We start from the raw sequence: 14,184 nt of genomic DNA, 5'->3' as shown, positions 1-14,184 counted from the left end.
ATTATTGCGTTTGGAACCGATTAGTCTACCACACTTCATGTATGCTATAGACTCTGTCCTTCAGGGACATGAATTTAATAGGAGCATTTTGCAGCTGAAGTTAGAAATTAATTTTGGGTCAGCAAATGCTTCTAGCATTTGAGTAGAATTATCTTTTGAATGAGGATCATACTAATGATATATAATTTATCACATATTCCTCAGCTGCTTATTCTCTCCCCCTTATGTTAGAAAAACTAACATACACCCCATTTTCTTTGGGGGAATCCATCTTTATGCATCATGGTAGATTAATTAATCGTATACCACATATAAAAAACTGTTAGATGGAAATATCTGGTTCCTAACCCTGAACCAATTGTGAGGGGAAAATTTATCATAATTTAGCACATGAAGCATTGTTCTCATAAGCAATGGTTTTGCTTTTTATCGGAGGCATTCAATGCCAAACCAACTTGGATATAAACTAGCATTCACAAGATGAATTATCTTGATTACATAATCTGAAAATTGCGTTCTCAACTCAATCGTTTTTGAGCAAGTAACTTTGCATATGTCAAACTGCAGGTTGACAATAAACGCACATGTGACTGTCTTATCGATGCATCTATTTAAGACATCACATAACAGGTGAACGGGCCCATATTCACCTTTTATATTTTTTTTTCCAGAATTTAGGGATGCAATCCCAACATTAGCCAGTATAATAAACTCATCATGGGAACAAGCAATACAAATAAATTCTTGAAGAATCTTCAAGTTCTTCAATATATGTCGAATATTCAATCTGCACATCATATTTGAATCGGATGGCAAATTGCTCATGCCAATCGATAAAATTATTTATACTAGTAAACTTCGTGTTTACCATGCCATGTGCTATTTGTTTTAGTAAACTTCTGGTTTACTATGACATGAATTATTTTTGTACCAATAAACTTCGTTTATTGTGGCATGCAATTCATCATGCTTATATTTGTTGTACAAATCGAGTAACCTTTCATATTCATATTTCTTTTCCACTATGATATTTTGAAGATATTTAGTCCTCCAATCATTTAAATCTTCAATATGATAGTCATTTACTTTAGTAAACTTCGGTTTACTAGAACTTTTGTTTCGATCATCACACCTTCAAATATTACAATCTAGGATGAATGACATAATAATATATAAGCTCTTTAGGAGCCTTTAATTTATTCTCCATAATCACATATGGTTCGGACACTCTTTGGTGTCATGATACTTGTAGACAAATGATTAGGCTCTTCTCGACCTTGATCATTAATTTTTAACTACCAAATATTGCTCGTATCTTTGCTTTGGTATCATAAAAGAGTTTTAGTTAGACACTCGGTGTCATGAAATAAATAGTAATTAAATGGACATCTAAAGACAATACAATTTATAAATGATTAAACATTAAGTTCTAAACTTCAGTATTTCAAACATCTCCTTCAGGGAAATTTGCTATTAATGTCTGAATATTTTGTATCTTAGCGGTGAGCACAGAAATATTACATCCTCAATCAAGAAAAATACATGAATTTGTTATTTCCTTGTGGAAATCAATAACAACTAATCATGCTATCAATTTGGTTATAATAGAAAATATTCTATAAAATCTTTTTCATTTGCCTTGGAATGATATATAATAAAAGTATCCAAGATAATTTGATGTACGACAAGTACGTGCAGCAATGACCTTCATACCACAAAATAACATCTATATCTTTTGCTAATTTATCTCTTCAGAGGTGTGTTGTGGTATTTCTTCATTCACTTCGTGGAATAAAACTTGGTCATTTAGATGAGCTTTATAGATAATTTTCAATAGCTCATTATTTCTCTGAGTCCGCTTTAATATATTTCCCAAACTTTTTCTACTTGTCAAAAGTTATACCGATACTTCTAGACCACCAAAATACATATAGAACAATTCCTTAGTAGTAAGTTACGTAATACCAAGACATGTTAGTAATTTTCGAATGCTGACAACTTTAAAATCTCTAGTTAACTAATTATATCCGCCACAAATTGCTAACAACTTACTTTCCTAAACATGCATATAATACCAAATTAATGATCAACAGGAATAAGTTCTCATAATATAACCAAACTAGCAAAGGGAAGGGACAAAAATATATTCCTGCTTAATATAGTGAAAGAAGACAATTTATGAGTTCCATTGCAAATAAAAATAAGGCTAATCAGATTCCTTTCCCTTTTAACAAATATAGATATTACATCAATTTCAAAAATTACACATAAAACCCTTAGCAAGTTCCAAATATAGTATAAATTTGACGTTTGAAACCAAAGGATTTTGAGAATTGCAATTGATATCAAGATGTTGAATTGAAACGTTTGGACACTTTCAACCATGATATATTTCAACGGCATGTACTTTGTCCTACGACTTCCATAGTTTGATATTAGGTCCAGTACGTCTAAATTCAACCAAGAATAGTACTTGACAATTCGTTTCCAAAGTAAAAACAGGTACAAAAATAGGATAATATTTATCCGCTTTATTTTCTGAGTCTTACTACTTCGGGAGTAAGTTTCGATTTAATGTTTCAGGAGCAAATTTCAGATTTACTACTTCAGGAGAAAAATTAAAGTTTACTATTTCAGGAGTAAATCATAGAATATTTAGAATAATTTTTCTCAATTATTTTACCTCTTCTGGAGGTGAATCGTGATATCTTCACAATCAAAAACACGTTTATAAGTTTTATTACAGACTATCACATTCACTTCAAGGAATGGATCTGTATTTGTAACATTTATCAAAAGTTCTCATTCTTCAGGAATGGAACAGAATCATCTCTACGTGTTCTGAGCATATCAATTTATGATAGCTTAATACCTCTTTTAAGATGTTGCTACTTCAGGAGCAAATAAAAGTATTAGAGTATTTTTCTCTAACATATCTTCATTTGTAATCACAGCAAATCTATGAAAATATTACCACTTCTGATGATTATGCATAAATAAATCTAACCATAGCAAGACTTCAAAAATATTGCCACTACGGGTGACCGCATAATTTATGGCAAACTCTACTGAAGTTGGAACAAACCTAAGATTGTTGTCCAATTTATAATCCTTTCATTAAGATGATTATTTTGTGGTAATGAGTACCAAAACAACTGTTGTATACTAAGTCATACATATATCCCGTAACCAACCGAATAATAAAAAAGAATATTAAATCAAAAAGGAAGCGAAAGCCCCAATTACTTACCTGTATTGGCCACCTTACCTTTTCCATGTAATATAGCATACTAGAGTTACAGACCATGAAGAATTGAATACATACGAATCACTACTTTTCCTCTTGATTTCTAACAAGGTACGGGTGGTGCCATAAAGCTCTCAAAGATGATAATATTTATGTGGACTAAACTTTAACAAAATATTAGAGACTCGTGCTGATAACGTGTTATAAAATAATAAAGCAAGAACAAGAATATTTGTAGAAGAAGAGAGAAGAGAGTTCTTATTTCTTATGAGGGATAAAATACAATGAAGAGAACATCTCTATTTATAGGAGAGAATTGACTTGGTGCCAAAGTCACAAACCCTAAAATCCCTCCTAAAGATAGACATCACAATATTATAATAATATTTATAACAAAAACTAATTAATAGGAGTATTAAGACACTTCTTAATAAGTAAATAATATTTGGATAATAATACTCCTTTATAGATTAGCAACACACAACTGCTTCTTCTCTAGAGCAAAAATGCTCATTCTTCTCTTTCTCCTTCTCGAACTTCGAGACACTTTTATGAAATTTCACTTGCAGAAGTTCGAACTTTAGGACATTGTTCTAGAGTTTCAATTTTTATGAGTGAAACTTCATGATATTGTGATGTAATTCAGCTTTTATAACTCAAAACTCCATAACAGTATCCTGAAAAATAACAATTCTACTATTTAATTAGTAATTTATCCCTTTGCCTAATTAGATTCTCAATTCTGCTGTTTTGGTCATGTGATAGTCAGATTTATTAGTAAAACTTTGTGTGAAAGGTCCTTCCAAAAGAGGTGGTGCTTTTGTACACAAGTGATTGGCTTTTATCTTGGAGAAGGGTCAATTCTTCCAGAGTAAATTGTGAGAGATATTATTGCTATTCTAGTTAATTACATGTTGGTAATGCAAAGCCAAAGTTTCTTTGTGGTTCCTCTTTTCCTTACTCATCTTTTCTCCTCTATAAAGTGCAAATGTCCCACATAGGTGGAGGAAAGTCTTTCTTTCCTCCTTATATTGAATTGTGTGTTGTTGGGTTGGTAAATGGGCTAGAAAAAGAGATGGGTCTCGCGCACATGAGAATTGGGCTCAGTAGGCAAAAGTGATGAATTTCCCCCCATCCCCCTGCGCACGAGGTATACATAAGGCCTAATTCCATTCCGGTTTTGCTAACTGTTTCTCTTCCTAGACAAAATACTTTGTGCAAGCTCTATACTTCCAACCACCTGTGCAGGTGTTCGGGAGTTGTTGTGGAACCTTGGCGAGCATACCGGGCTAGCCACGACAAAAATGTGGTTTAATAATTTGTTTTCTTGTCTTCCTTGTAACTGATCTGTATTGTTCTCTAATTTTACTAACATAAATTACTACTGCTCAACTTCTTGATTATTATTTATATACGTGGTTTTCACCTCTTTGTTGAGTTTGTTTAATATAGAGTTTACACCTCAGCTATCAGTTGTTCCCTTTTTCTACCTGAACTATCACCATCTATATATTAAAATTCTATAATACTTATGAGGGTTCGATTCTTATAAGCGATAGTACTTATTCTTGACCATTTTTAATTGGTGTCCATTGCGAGTGAGATTATTATTTTGCCTGGAAAGATGATTACTTCACTTATTATTTTAATATGGGAAAAGGTGTAAATATATCCCTCGGTAAAAAAAATGGTGCATATATACCTTTGTTGTTACATAAATGGCGCAAATATACTTTTTTCGTTGACGGAATTTTGTAAAAAATATTTAGCTTCGTTTATAAGTAAATGCCACGTGGCTTCAAAAAACAAGTCTACACATTTTTTTTTTAGTAGAATTATTTTTTTCAAGCCACGTAGTAATTTTTTTTATTTGATGGGTCAGCATGAATAATTCGACGAAATGAACAGGATGGATAATGGAGAGAAGCCGGATTCAAGAGTATTAGGCAAATGTGAAATATATGCTTCTTTCCAAATGCAAGAATATATTTCTCCATTTTGAGATTGAAAGTTACTTAAGTAAGGTGACAGATAGTCTAGTCATTTTGAAGAAAGTAGACCCCTAAGCCATTAATTATACTCCCAATTTATATGACTCACATTTATTTTTAGTTAGCCTCATAAAAAATAAAACGTTTATATATTCGAATTAATCTAACTTCACATTCTCATTTTACCCTTAATGAAATGTCTTATAACCAAAAAATGTATAATATATTTTAGACTATAAATTTTAAAAATCAATCAAAATCTCAAAATTCCTTATCATCCCAATAATCAAAAGTGATCAAATTGTAATTTTTTGCATCTGCATAAAAATAATCTGGGGCATCTATGAAGAGTTAATGAGAAGATGCTCGCACAAAGATATTTGATCGTCAAAACAATAAATCCAAATTAACCGTTGAATTAAAGAAGGCAAAAAAAAAAAAAAAAATCATGTAAAAGAAGGTGCAAATATACCCCGAATTTTGCGAAAAGGTGCAAATATACTAAAATCTTGGGTTTATATCAAACTTTTGTACCAAAATCTTGGAGTTATCTATCCGATATAGGGAGTGAGATTATAATCATGAAATTATAAAAATTATAATCCCGGAATACCTCGTTTGACCAAACAACCCCTATTGGTGCGATTAGAGATTATAATCCGATAATAAATTGTGATCCTATTTTATTTCATGTTTGATACAATTTTTGATTTCATGATTATCCATCGTGAGACTATTATGATATTTTATATACTTAGGATAACAATTCTGAAATTACTAACCCTAGATAAAATAGCAAAATATACCCTTCTCCCAACCATATAAAATATGGAAAAATTGACATAAATATCCGCCCATCAAAATTATAGCCAACAAATGTATATTTTTTGTATTATGATGTATAATATACATAAATTATACAATTTTGATACATAATAGTGTATATTTTTTGTACTCCCTCTGTCCCAATTTAAGTGTTTTAGTTTGACTGGACACGGAGTTTAAGAAATAAATAGAGAATTTTGAATGTTGTGGTCTTAAATTAAAGATGTACGAAATCCTTTAAATCTTGTGATCTCAAATTTATCAAAATTTACTAAATATAGAAAAATTCTATTTTTGGGATAGACCAAAGTGTATAATAAGACACTTAAATTGGGACATAATCACAAAAAAATTATATTTTATTTTAACCGAATTAATTATTTTTTGCGGGATTGACCAAATGAGTAACTTGCCACACAAAAGATGGGGTCATTTGCGCAATTACCCTTCAAAGGCACTGCTCTTTCATTTTTGTCCTCAAATTGTTGGTCTTTAATTTTTGCCTTTCACCTAATATCACGAGGTTTGGGATTCGAATCATACTCAGTAAAAAAAAATTCACAAGATAGAATTTCGTAGCAAAGTTAAACCCATTCGAGCCAAAGTTAGGCCTCAGGCAGGCAGACTTAAGGTAGCAAAACTCTGTCTTGCCAATCTAAACCTCTGCCTTGTGAAATTCCTTTTTTTCTTAACTGAGCTGGGATTCGAACCTAAAACCTCAGATATTAAGCGAAGGGCAAAAATTAAAGAACATCAATTTGAGGGCCAAAATTTAAAGAACGGTGCCTTTGAAGGGCAATCCGCATAAAAAATTGCACAAGATGCCCATAGAGCCCATACCTACTAAGATAAAGCTATAAAAAGTCTTACCAGCCGCAGTACAACCCTAATCTGAAATCTGTGAAAAATTCATCAGTGCTTGAGAAAGTGGTTGTTGGAGTTTGATAGGTGAAGATACTCCCAAAGCATTTACACGGCACTTGTACAGAGCACAGACGTTGTTGTTGTAAATGTTTTTCGAGTATCTTCTCCTATAAACTTCAAAATCTGGATCCCACAAGACACGGGTGAGTTAAATCACATACTACTTTTATCGGTTTGTTACCCCCCGGTCCAAATCTGATCCATTCTGTTTAGCTGCTTTGACAAAAAGAAACACAAATATTATACTCCCTCCGTCCCAATTTATGTACCAATACTTTTTTCGCTTTTTCAGAGTCAATTTGATTAAATTTTGAAGCTAAAATTAACTCAATATTTTAAGATTAAAATCTATATATTTGAAAACTAAAATACATCTTAAAATGTTGGTGGACCGAGGAAGTAATTTACTTGAATATATATTAGGTTGAATTTTATTGGAGAATCAATTCATATAGCCGACTCTGACTTGCTTTGGTATTAAGGGAATTTTTCGCTGGGTTTTGATAGGTCTAAACATATTCTCAACTGAAACAAAAGAAATCAGTACCAGAAATGGATAAAGCATAAGTTCAATTTATTGTACATGAGGAAAAAAAAAGTTAAAAAATGAAAGGTAGAAATCAATTGATTATGTTTAGCTTACATCTCTCGCTTTCGGGCTAGATAGGCTAGGTGACCATTTTTGTACCTACTTTCTTACTAGCAGTATTAGCACTATTCTCGTAGTTTCGTGTTCTTCGTACTTCCTGTGATTTTTGTACTTCGTTTATCGCATTATTTCGTTGTTGTTACCGTTTCCTTATCTAAATGCTATGTACTGCTTTCCATTTCGCATGTTATTGTGGTGCTAGTGCTTTCATTTCCTTATTCTCTTTTTTGTTTTCTTTTCAACTGCTTTACTCGAGTCTAGGGTCTTTCGGAAACAAACTCTCCATCTCTACGAGGTAGGGGGTAAGGTCTGGGTACACTCTACCCTCCCCAGACCCCACATTGTGGGATTACTCTGGGTATGTTGTTGCTATTATGTGCTTAGTCCATTTCATGTTATCCGTGCTAACTGTATCAACTAATTTTAATTCATGACATTCTTATTTATCAATGCTCCTCTAACCATTGCAGGATTGACTTAGAATGCATTTTGCAGATTGTTGATCTAATGTATTCCACTTTATACAATACCTTTTTATCAAGCAAATACATGCTAGAGATGGAAATGAATAACGTTCTAATTGTTGGGATATGGGGAATGGAGGAACCGGGAAGATGACAATTACAAGATCCTATTTGATGAACTCTTTTGTCAGTTTGAATCTCCTTGTTTCCTTGCGGATATTAAAGACACTGAAACAAAGCGCGAAATGCATCCTTTGCAAAATATGCTTCTTTCTAAACTGTTAGGAAAAAAAAAAAAGTTGATTACATCTATGATAAGTATTAGGGGAAGCACATGATAGCGAGTAGATTTCGTTCCAAGAAGGTTCTAATTGTGCTTGATGACATAGATTGCAGAGACCACTTTGATTACTTAGCAGGGGATATTAACTGGTTTGGTAATGGTAATAGAATTAAGAGAGAGAGAGAGAGAGAGAGAGAGAGAGAGAGAGAGAGAGAGAGAGAGAGAGAGAGAGAGAGAAAGGTGAGAGAGAGAGAGAGAGAGAGAGAGAGAGAGAGAGAGAGAAAGGAAAGAAAGAAAGAAAGGAGTGTTATAAATAAAATGTGAAGGGAAAACTGTGTATGATATATGCCCACCTTCCAATGCTACAGTAGATAGAAAACAGTTTTTCCACGAGGTAAGCCTCTTTTTCAATATAAGATCTGAAAAATAAAAATCTCATTTGATCTAATCAGATTTTTTTTTTTTTGGTCTTTTTGGGGTATATAATGGAGATAAGTTGTTGACTGGATACAGAATAGATACACACATATACAGAGAGTATCAAAACATTCAGTAGATTATAAAGGACATTAAGCAAAAAATCTGTTACCTCATAAATATAAAAAAAACACATCGGTGTATCTGACTGAGCTACATTATATGCCATGGTTCCTCCTCATTATAATCTTATTGACTTCTCAGGGAGCTGTACAATAATCTTCAGGCACAAGACCAAATAAGTAAGAGCCCGTTTGGATTGGCTTATAAGTTGCTTATAAGCTGTTTTCAGCTTTTTTGAGTGTTTGGCTGGCATTTAAATCATTTTGTCTTAAAATAAGCTCAAAAAAAATAATTGATCCGACTTAGCTTATCTAAGTTATAAGCCAAAAAAATAAGTTAGACTACCCCAACTTATTTTTTTTAGCTTATAAGCTGCAAACAGCTTATAGGCATAAGCCCATCCAAACAGGCTCTAAACTTTGTTCTCGACCCCTCCATAAATGAATCGCTAGTATGAACTTCTCAGTTAAACTTACCTTCAGCCAATTAGGTATATCAGCTTTCACTATAGTTTATTCTTGAAACCACGTGGAGAACAGTATTTTGATGATTTTTTAGCTCTGTAGTTATACATGTGTGTTTGTGTATCTCAGTTTTCTATATATGTTGTGAACAGTATTTGACAAATCTGAAGACGCTTGATCTCAGCTTCTCCAAAATATTGATACAAACACCAAATTTCAAAGGAATGCCAAATTTGGAGACTTTGCATCTGAAGGGATGTATAAATCTTGAAGAGAACACTATCCTTGGGATATTGCAAAAAGCTCATTTTCTTAAATTTGAAGGAATGTTAGAGCCTTAAGAGGCTTCCAAGTAGTTTTCACGCGGTATGTCCTAAATATCTGGATTTGGACGAGTTTTCTAGTTTAGAAAATTTTCCACATATCCTTGGAAGCATGCATTGCTTGTTAGAGATTAACCTACAATCTTCCGGGATAAGGAAACTGCTGTAGTAAAATCAGCTGCTTGGCAGACATTGTAACTCTTCCTTTGTAAGTTGACAAGTTTGTAAAACCTAGATGTGTCGGCTCCTTCAAACCCGAAACCTTGCCGGAAAGTATTGGGGGTTTAAAGAACTTAAAGGAATCTTGATGCCAGATGTACTCTAATTTCACGACCTCGTATTCCACTGTAAGGTTTAACAAACTTAAATTCTTGAGGTTTCCAAGACCAGTATTGGAAGAAGGCCAAGCTGCAGTGTGTTTTGTGTTTCCAAAGTTTGCTAAAGGGTAACTCTCATTGGAACTTCTGGATCTCAGCTACTGCAATTTAATAGATGGAGGACTTGCAGAAGACTACATCATCCTTGTGTCTTTTCTCTTTTTTACATATCTCCCTGAGCTTTACATTACTTGTATATATATCTTGATTTATTTAGTATGCTAAATCCAACTTATGTCGTTTATCATATGAATACTAGAGACCATTTATTTTAACCTTGATTCTTAATTGATTCGAAACAGTTTTTCTTGTATGGTTGCAGTTTGATGGTTGAGTAGCTGGAAACTATTTCAAGTTGATTGAAAATTGTATGAGCTGACTAACAGCTTGGAAGTTAGCTGAAAAATCCTAAAACATTCATTCACCCTCATCTGCTATATCAGTTGAATAGGAATCGAGTTAATTACCTTTGTAACAAGTTGGGCATGATTAATATCTGTACTCCAACTTAAGGGGGAGTGTTACAGAATGTATATAGACTTCATTCTTAGTAATGTATATAGACCTCATTCTTAGTAATGTACATAGCCATAATTAGGTAGTAGATTTATAGGAACACGTATTTATTTTCTTTCCTAAGTTAGTAAGTTAGCACCTAAGTATTGTATTTATGCCTTTCTTACTTGTTGGAAATTAAAAAAAAAAGAGTCTTAAATTCTATTACAGAAACTATCTACTTTAACCTTGAATATGAAATGATTTGAAGCAGTTTTAATTTTAGGCTTGCAATTTGAAGTTCTGGAAACTAGTCCAAGTTGATTGAAAATTGTTTGAGCTGACTAACAGGTAAGTTAGCTCAAAAATCCTGAAACACCTATTCACCCTCCTCTGGTATTTTTATTAATTGATTGTTATGGATATATGTTTGAAAGTCTCTGAATTCCGAACAGAGCTGATAACTCTGTTATAAGATTATCAGTCAACACTCAAAGTAAGAACGATACTCAGTAGGCTAAGTGAGTACTAAAGTCAGTTAGTTGTTTGGTTACTGCAATAGTGCTTGTTTGAAAACCAGCAAGAAAGAATCCAAGACTATGGGATACAGAAACTTTTTTTTTTGTTTGTTTGATGAAGACTATGGGATACACAAACTTTTGAAAGGCAATGAAGTATAATTTCATCACATTAACTGTCTTTTTACATACAAGCTTCACTTAAAATTGTACAAACAAGTCCCTAACATACACCGGGTTCTGAATGAACATGGAGACCAGCAAGCAATGGTCTTTAGAGAAGGATCAATATCAAAATCATAAGTCTAATTACATTTTCAAGAACTTTATTACAGACACACAAAGCCAAGACACATAAATAAACCAAACTTCACCCTTGTTAGTTTAAAACTCAGCTTTGGAAGCTTAATATCGTGGCCACCAGCAGAGTTGCTTTCCTCGGCAATACTAATCACCTTAATCTGCTTCTTCTTCTCTTCAGCCAAATTAGGCACAATAATATTCAAGACACCATTTTCCAGATGAGCCTTAATGCGTTCCAAATCAGCATTTCCAGGAAGTCTAAACTGTCTCCAGAATTTTCCTGAAGTTCTCTCAGTTCTGTGCCACTTCTCCCCTTCAATTTCTTCATCCATTTTCCTTTCCCCACTGACTCTTAACACCCTGTTTTCTTCCACCTCAATCTTGATGTCCTCCTTCTTCATCCCTGGTACACAACAGCAACAACATGCCCAGTGGAGTCTAAGAAGGGTAGGATGTATACGGACCTTACCCTATCTTTGTGGGAATGGGGTAGAGAGACTGTTTTTGATAAACCGTCAGCTCAAAGGAAGTAATCCAGGCGGTAATGAAAAGAAAATAACGTCAGCAGAAGGCAGACACACAAAGCAAATAAAGCAACACTAGTGGTAAGAAATGGAGTCTTCATCCCTGATATGTCAAGTGTAATTACGTGATCCGTTGCTGTTTCCTTTCAATCTGAGCGAGCTAAGGCGATTGATTCGACCCCTTTTGGGATGGTAAGTGGGGTTTGTTCAAGAATCCTGAAAGGGTCCTGTATTATGTCCCAAAAGGAGCATGTGTATGTCATTAGTGCCTCAGTTTGGGATGGTAGAAAGGCTACAGCCATTGGTAACACAAGAAATAACCTCATAAAGCTTACTCTTGTTTTCACCATTTTTTCTTCTATTAAGTACACGGTTTGAAGAAGAATTATACAAGTTTCTGGAGAAAGAACACTGAGGAAGAAGTTTGCTAAGGGGGGACACTTGGAAATAAGAGACATTATTTCTGAAATGTTCATTTCCTGCTCTTGAATATTCAGGGTAAGCAAGGATTTTATTCACCTTCCCTCCGTTTTAATTTATTTGTCCTACTTCCTTTCTAGTCCATTTTTTTTTTCCACTTTAAAAAAATGCATCTTTCCTTTTTTGACAACTTTTTAATTCCAACTTTCCACATAGCATGTTTAAGACCACAAGATTAGATGACATTTTGGTACATTCTACATATCTTTAGCTTAAGACCACAAGATTTAAAAGTTTCTTTACTTTTATAATTGGTGGTTATTTCTTCTTCTTTTGATTAACTCTTTCCACATCGTCTTATAAAGATTCGCGGTAAATAAGAGTAGGTAATTAATTCGTCTCATAGAGTTAGCTATTTTGTGCTTAAACCACAAAAATCAAATATGTAACAAATGAAAACATGGAATTTTAATAATTCTCCAAACTATTTTTGCCGCCAACCTCTTTACACTTTAGACATCAGATCGAGGAAAAGGTACTAGTACAAGCAAAAGCGAGTAATAAGTTGTTAATTTTATTTGTGTCAAATATGTAACAAAGGGAAGAGTTTTAAAGATATATGTTACTTGCTATATTAGGTAAAGAAGATCTCGTGATATAAAAATTACTTATATTGTATATATTAGTATAATTTCACGTTTCAGAAAGACAAACTTGTTTTGACATAATTCGAAAATCAATTAGGTTACTTGGCACTATTTTCTTTGGTTTTCTTCTGGTAGCACTATGTTCTGTAGAATTGTAGTGTTGTCTAAGGAAGTCGCCCTGCAATTTCTCTCTTCCGTTTTTCTTTGCTTCTGATGTTTCGACTCTTCCCTACACGATGTTGACTATCTTTTTTCTTGTCTAACTTGATTAAAGTTTAAGGGCAATTTGGGCATTAAAAGTTATTTTGTATTTCATATACCGAATTTCAGAATCCGTAAATGTTAAAGTTCAGTATTTGAAATAGTACAGTGAAATATTGAAACTAATTTGAGAAATATTTTATGTGAAATAATGACATGAACTCACAGTGCTTTAACTTTTACGACTCTTTTTTTAAGTGAAATTCATGTCCGAACACAATTAACTGCAAAATATTCTGTTTCAATTTATCCCTTACTACTCTTTGTTTTTGTTTTTTCCAATTTCAACAATATAAATGTTTTCCACACACCTACTAAAACTAAGTGCCTATCAAGTTCTTATACATTTACCTCTCTATATTCCAATGCATAAATTACAGAAATCACAATCAGATCAAATAGTCTGGTTCCTATCTGTGACTGTCTTGACTATCAGGTATGGAAGAGAAATTTAGCTACCAAATTCCAATTTTCATACTAATTCCTCCATGACCAAGTCAAATATAAGAAATGTATAATATTTTGGTTGTCTAACAATGGTACTACCACATGTAAACCACAATTAGTTTTTTCAATTATTCAAACATCATTTAACAATGTGTCCAAGTCAATTATTCTCCTTCTTCTTCGTCTCTCTCCTCCTTCATCATCTCCATTTTAGCTGATAATACGTCCTTTGCATATTGCCCTTCATCTGTCTGCAGTAATGGACTTAAAATTTCATATCCTTTTTGGAGACTTGACAGCTACAATTCCACCTTTCCACAATACTGGAGCTTTTAACCAAAATCATCCCTCTTGTTTCACCCCAACTTCCGCTACATCCTTAAAATATTCTACAAAACCCAAAACATCCTTTAAGTTTCCCAAAGTTGACCAAAAACATCCCTGTGTTAACATTTCCATCCATATTTAACGGATTCTTCATT

At 33.2% G+C, this 14,184-nt stretch overlaps 1 protein-coding gene and 1 long non-coding RNA gene across 2 annotated transcripts; one reads left to right on the top strand and one right to left on the bottom strand.

The window, feature by feature from the left end:
* The first annotated feature begins 6,966 nt into the window (after positions 1 to 6,966).
* On the top strand, positions 6,967 to 11,054 carry LOC132031132 (uncharacterized). The gene is made up of 3 exons (XR_009408173.1): positions 6,967 to 7,130; positions 9,540 to 9,753; positions 10,869 to 11,054. It is a non-coding gene; the product is annotated as an uncharacterized LOC132031132 (long non-coding RNA).
* A 242-nt stretch (positions 11,055 to 11,296) lies between these two features.
* LOC132031122 (22.0 kDa class IV heat shock protein-like) lies at positions 11,297 to 12,391 on the bottom strand. Its single transcript, XM_059420992.1, has one exon. The coding sequence runs from the start codon at positions 11,802 to 11,804 to the stop codon at positions 11,430 to 11,432; it is 375 nt and encodes a 124-aa protein (XP_059276975.1). The 5' UTR covers positions 11,805 to 12,391; the 3' UTR covers positions 11,297 to 11,429.
* Between the last annotated feature and the right edge of the window lie 1,793 nt (positions 12,392 to 14,184).

Source organism: Lycium ferocissimum, chromosome 1 (assembly GCF_029784015.1).
Source record: "Lycium ferocissimum isolate CSIRO_LF1 chromosome 1, AGI_CSIRO_Lferr_CH_V1, whole genome shotgun sequence".
Lineage (NCBI taxonomy): Eukaryota > Viridiplantae > Streptophyta > Magnoliopsida > Solanales > Solanaceae > Lycium > Lycium ferocissimum.
This window is presented reverse-complemented; position numbering and strand designations above follow the sequence as displayed.

Coding starts and splice junctions, on each gene's coding strand:
- LOC132031122 (XM_059420992.1), bottom strand. CDS start 11,804: ATGAAGAAGGAGGACATCAAGATTGAGGTGGAAGAAAACAGGGTGTTA.